At 38.9% G+C, this 6,233-nt stretch overlaps 1 protein-coding gene across 3 annotated transcripts in view; it reads right to left on the reverse strand.

The window, feature by feature from the left end:
- The window catches only part of med13a (mediator complex subunit 13a), a 217,668-nt gene that overhangs the window by 195,916 nt on the left and 15,519 nt on the right, over positions 1 to 6,233 (reverse strand). For all 3 annotated transcript variants that reach the window (XM_043718104.1, XM_043718103.1, XM_043718105.1), the window contains exon 2: positions 887 to 1,121. In XM_043718104.1, the coding sequence (XP_043574039.1) occupies positions 887 to 1,121 (235 nt within the window). The remainder of the gene's footprint in view (positions 1 to 886; positions 1,122 to 6,233) is intronic.

A 6,233-nucleotide genomic window follows, 5' to 3' on the forward strand; every position in this document is an offset into this window, starting at 1 on the left:
CATCGCTAGATTATTAATCCAAAAGTTTAACTAATGTTTTGGTGACCTGGGTACAAATTCCATTATGGCAGATGAGGGGATTTAGGTTCAATTTTAAAAAAAAACTATTTAAGAAACTACTGATGACCATGAAACCATTGCCAACTGTCAGACCAACCCATCTGGTTCAGTAATGTCCTTCAGGGAAGGTACTTGGCCACCCTCACCTGGACTGGCGTACGTATAATTCCAGACTCTCAGCAATATGGTTGACTTAGCAAGCCATTCAGTTCAAAGGCAACAAGGGATCAGTCAGCAACACCCACATCTCAAGTGAATAAATATGACAACTGTAGATGCCAAAGTATACTGTGAAGTGGATGACAAGGATGCAGATCAATATAGACAGTTTAAGTAGGCAAAAATCTGGTAGAGTATAATGCAGATAAATATGAAGGAGCATAAGAATTGAAATTAGAGGCATTAGAAGGAAAAAGGGTCATATCAAAAGAAGTTAATTATTTTACGAAAATTCATTTCGGGGAAGAGGTAAAAATGAAGCTTCATTACTTTAAAATGAGTCACGTTACCCTATTAAAGTCCCCCAACATCCCGAGAAGCTATCAATCAGGCAAGTTATGTTGTCCATTTGCTACCATCAGAGGTCACTAAGTGGAAAACAAAAAGGACAACCAAGTAGCTTCTGTTTCTGCCCTAACTTCATCTTGGTAACTCCATACCCCTTCCCCAGTCACCTCACTGTGGATCTCACTCAAGTGACCATCAACTAAACAAAAAGCTTTCAGCGAGATTCGTCTGACTATAAGTTCAGGGTGTTGAGTATTAACATATGCTATTTGTTTTCCTTCCAAATATAACTGAACTTAGACCTATTCTTTAATCTTACCTTTGAGCTCATGGTGGATAAGATCAGCAAAATTTGGCACTTCACCCCACCAGAAAATCCAAAGCTCCCGGTGGCCTGGTATCACATCCCTGCGCCACACACAAAGTACATTAGCTTTCAAGCAGCGGCTGAAGCTGCACAGAACGGCATCATCTTCAGCCACCGGGATGACGAGCGGTGTCCCCACTGGACCCTTCCATGAATAACGTCGCCATTTAATTCCAGGCAGGTCAGCCTAAGGGGAAAGTAGGAAAACCAGAGGTTAACTTCAAACAATCTGCTTCAAAACACTGTTCTAGCATGAAAAACACTTAAATCCACAAAAGACAGTTAGAAAATTTTAGCCAAGAGGAGAGTGGCTCTAGTTGCAGCACAACAAGTCACCAAAATTGCTCAGACATGTTTCACTAATTCTCAAGTCACCAGCTCAAGGGCAGAAGCATGTGCATTGTTTTTGTTTTGCAGGGAGGAGACGCACAGAAAAGAGATACACAAAGTATTTCAATTAATAAACTATTACACCTCACTAGAGTAGTACATGGAAGAAAAAAAAACCATGCTATTCTAACAGTCAGCAAAAAAGTTTAAGATCTTGAAAAGTACAAAGTTCCCCAATGTTCAGACACTTTTCTTTAAAAAAATAAAAAGAAGGTGACGTGTGCCTAGAACATACTGCGAGGGGATAGTTGAAACAGATACAACAGCAACATTGAGACATTTAGATACATGAACAGGCATGAGAATAGACGGGGATATGAACCACATACAGACAGATTAGATTAGTTTAGAATGGCATCATGGTCAGCACACATACTGAGGGTCGAAGGGCCTACTCCTGTCCCATCCAATGTTGTATGCAAAGTAGCTGCTCTAACTTGTTAGCACGGACAGAAGATCGGTTGTTCAAAAACAGTAAGCATAAAGTGGGTCTTTTTCAGCTTGGCAGAATAGAAATCACAAACCAAGTTCCTGTACTGAACATGGATCTATAATTTATTACAAGTAATTATACTCTACCTACAGGTAAAGAATTATAAACAATTAGCATATAATATGAATTCAAAACTTCCACTGCAGACACAGACAAAAAGGGTTTTAAAACGTTTTGGGGCAGAAGGAAAAAAAACTATAGACAGTTCAGTGGACATTGTTCCCAGGTTCTGTTCTCAACATGATCTTTTATGATTCTTCTCCTGGCTCGTACATTGCTTTATCTTTCTCCAGAAGTTTCCACTAGCTCATAAGACACACAAGGTGGCCGGGTCACTCAAAAGTTCTGACATCAGAAAGATCACAGCTCACAACTGTGACAGGAGGTTTTTATTTCCTTCAGGTTTAGTGAGTTTTCACTGCAGAGAAAGAGAGACCACTCTTAAGTGGGAGGGGTAACTAAACATTTAACTTGCTCCTAATTCCCAGCTATTCAGTTATCTAAGAACCACAATTGCTGGCAGGGAAAAAAAAAGTCTGTTACAGTAGCTCAATATAGTCAGTTAGGAATTAATTTAATATCAAATGAAACAGTTTAGTACCAACAAAATTTTCCCAGTTCCTGAACAATTTGGACAATGTGATGTCAGTTGGGAAAATATGGCAAGATCAGAAAAATGAGGTTCTCAGCACTGAAAAAAAATACAGATTTAGCAATCAACTTTAGAACAGCAAGATGAAAATCTTGTCCATACAGAGGAAATCTATTTTCATTCATCAATATATTATTACTTAATCCCACTTCATTTATATGCAGTTTCCAATGCTCTTATGCGCCAATTCCCAATGTAAAAGTTGTTACAAAAACATAACCTTTTGAACAGCTATCATCTAATCCTCCAGGCCTCCACCTTGGAGGATGATCACCAACATCTCAGGATGTGCTCATGGGCAGCAAGCATCTGCATACCTCCCCCATTCACAGGAAGTTGGCAATTGGATGTGCACCAGCCTCACCACATCTTAAGTGCATCTCCAAATAGTTTCAGATACAGGCCTCCATTTCAATGTTGTAATTTGGAGCATATTAGTACCATTCATTGTAAAGGCTATTGTCAGGCCAATTCACCTTCAGGCACAAGCACCCACGCTCAGGACTGGGCCAGGGAGCTTTGCAAGCTCTTAACTTATGTCACACCTACATAGGATATTCTCAGTACTGGTGACTTGCCTTGTGTTTCATGTTTTGCTGCCTCATTCAGAACTTAAACTTTCAGTATTTGTGTTACCTTACCATTTAGGGCAGATGCAGAGCAGAGTCATGGGGGGGGGGGGGAGGGTGCGCAGAATTGGGGAGGAAGATTCAATTTATTAGAAAGAAACAAAGAAAGGGACATGAAAGTTTGGGCATAGAGTCGGAAAACTCAATTATGAGGGTAAGTCTGCAATTCATTTTGGCAAGCATGATTTACAATGCCTTGATCCTCACTCCAAGGCATAATGGAAATGCAAAATATTGTCTACACCTTGAGTCAGTAGAGTCTAAAGACACCAATTCCACTTGTGAGCAATGCAAAGTCCTTCATAACACAGTATTTCAGTTCATTGAATACATGTGTAACCATAGCAGCCTGCATGCAAAACATGCAGGACCCAATGTGGATACAAATCCTGGTCACAAACTAGGCATTAGGAAACACTCCATAGCATCTACGGGTGTCTGCAACATCCTGAATGGAAAACAATGCTAAGACATCATTTGTGACATGTAAATGCTGACTTTTCACATTCAGAATCTGTTCTATTTCTGATATTCCACACACATTCACTGGAACGATGACTAACAGATCCAGCTACAGCAGGGGCAGTCGCTGTGCATGCAGTGCTACAAAGGCTCAGAAATGGAGCAGAATCAGATACAGATACAACAAGCAAGGACCAGGTGCAACCTTCAACAAGCAACTTGATTTTTAATGCAATCGATTACTTCTAAGGATCTAAACCGGACCTGTGTGGGATCTTTCAATCTTCAACCTACAAATGTATAAAGGCTGTTCCTGATGTAATCTGGCACAAATTGCACCATTTCACTTCATTACCCCATAAAGGTGATCAGTGCCACAGCAAAAACAGAAAGAATGAGGATACTGTAAATCAACAAAAACAGAAGTTGCTGGAAAAGCTCAGCAGGTCTGTCAGCACCTGTGAACAGCAATCAGAGTTAACATTTCAGGTCCAGTGACTGGGTTGAGGAAGGATCACCAGACCCGAAATGTTAACTGATTTCTCTTCAAATGCTGCCAGACCTGCTGAGCTTTGCCAACGTCATCTGTTTTTGTCAGCTCTACAGTAAGCCTAGCCAACATAGCTGGCTTCCCCCAAGGTGCACGGCACTAGAAGGTTCACGCTTGTTGAGCGTGCCAATATAATGAGGCAGACTTCAACAGAAAAGGCCAGCAATTTCAACATGCAAATCATTGGAGATGATCAGTACCACAATTTAGAATGTCTGCACCAGGTACCTATAAGCTGTTGTGATGCCTTTACAACATCAAGAACTCCGATATTCCTGCTTTGTTTCAAGTGCTGGATGCCTTACAAGGATGGTTCCTGAGAGATGGCTACAAAGATCAGCCTACAGATTATCAACTAGCCAATTATTCTTCTTATGGGATCTTCAATTGCCATTACTGGACTGAAAAATACTAACTCAGATAATGTTTGATCATAAAATTAAAAATCCAATTACAATTCATAGTTACATTATAAAAATGTTCATTTAAGGTGGCATAGAGCTCACTGCAAATAATACTTAAAAGGTTCACTTATAGGCCAAAGTTTCTCACCCAGTTCATGACAAGTTCCTTTATATACTTCACTCCAGACAAATTTAGTGCTAACTACAAACTTCTGCTCCCATTTCACTTATCATTGCCCTCTTTCCACCACCACCCTCACTCAACAGTATCAGATATTCTGATAATGGCACATTCAGAACAACTTTCCATTCAAATTTAAATCTCAAAAAAACTTGAGTTTTTTTTTAAATCCACTAAGATGATTCTTTCAGAGTAACCAACATAAAATTGTACACTTTGGAAAGGGAATTAACACATTGGATGGGATGCGAGGAAAGTAAAGTTAATTAGCACACAAAGAAATTAACCCAGTCATCATTTGAAGTTAATTTCAACTTTAACTTTTTTAAAATAATAGAAAATCAAGCAATCTGAGAAGTCTTTTTGCTGCAGCAATACCTTCAGTATAAATATTTATGGCAAAGTAAAGAGCAGGTTTGATACTAACTTACAGAGTTTGGAATACATATGGACTGTCAAACAAACTGCAGAGAATGGTGTATAACTATGCTGGCATAATATTCAATTACAGGCTGCTGCACCAAACTAGATTATGAATGACTCTACACTGGTTGAAATCTAGCAAGTGTATAAATATAGACGGTTAAGTACGTTTTCCTCTATGCTGACTTCAATAAAATTTAAAAACAGGAAGTCACTTAAAATGTTATTTTGCAAGTCAACATGTTTAAAGACTGCAGTTTCTTAGTCACAATTTCCTGTTTGAAGGCTGATTATTCGAACTGTTTTGTTTTGTATTACAAATGGAAATAAATTTCTGAAGTAGGCCAGATGTTTCTCAACTACTACAGTTTTGAATAGAATGCTGAAAAACCACTGCAACTCCTCAGAGATTAATAAAAACTGATCTGACGGATGTTTAGATAAAGATGGAACTTTTGTTGTTAAAACTTAGCCCGAGAAAATCTATTAGGACTGATCTTAGGTGCACTATTCAGTTCTGTTCAACAAATGCATGAGCAACTGCTCCCATCCATTCACCGATACCAAATTCTACACTAACATAGAGGGGCTACACATGAACTAAGCATAGAACAATTTTGTGAATGGAAAAATCACAATGGACAAATGTGTTCAGTTTTACAATTATCAATTGTAAGTAAAAATCAGTATATACAGTACACTTTTCAGAAGGCTTTGATAAAGTAAAACACAAATTTTGGTTCACAAAATTAAAACACAGGATAGAAGAGAACACACCAGTACAGATTATGGATTGGCTAACAGCAAAATAGTAATAAACAGATCACTCATGTGGGATACACAAGGATCTGTATTTGGGCCCCAGCTGTTCAGTATACAAATGAGTTGGACATCAAGATTAAAATTAATTTCCCAAGTTTGTAGTTTAAAAAAAAGTCAGGTAGGAATGTGTGCTCAGAGAAAGATGCAAGAGACAAAAAAAAAAATCTGCAGGTGCTGGAATCCAAAAGGAGACAAGCAGGAGGCTGGAAGAACACAGCAAGCCAGGCAGCATCTGGAAGTGGAGAAGTCAACGTTTCAAGTATAACCCTTCTTCAAGAATGGAGGGAGGGGTG

Source organism: Chiloscyllium plagiosum, chromosome 28 (assembly GCF_004010195.1).
Source record: "Chiloscyllium plagiosum isolate BGI_BamShark_2017 chromosome 28, ASM401019v2, whole genome shotgun sequence".
Lineage (NCBI taxonomy): Eukaryota > Metazoa > Chordata > Chondrichthyes > Orectolobiformes > Hemiscylliidae > Chiloscyllium > Chiloscyllium plagiosum.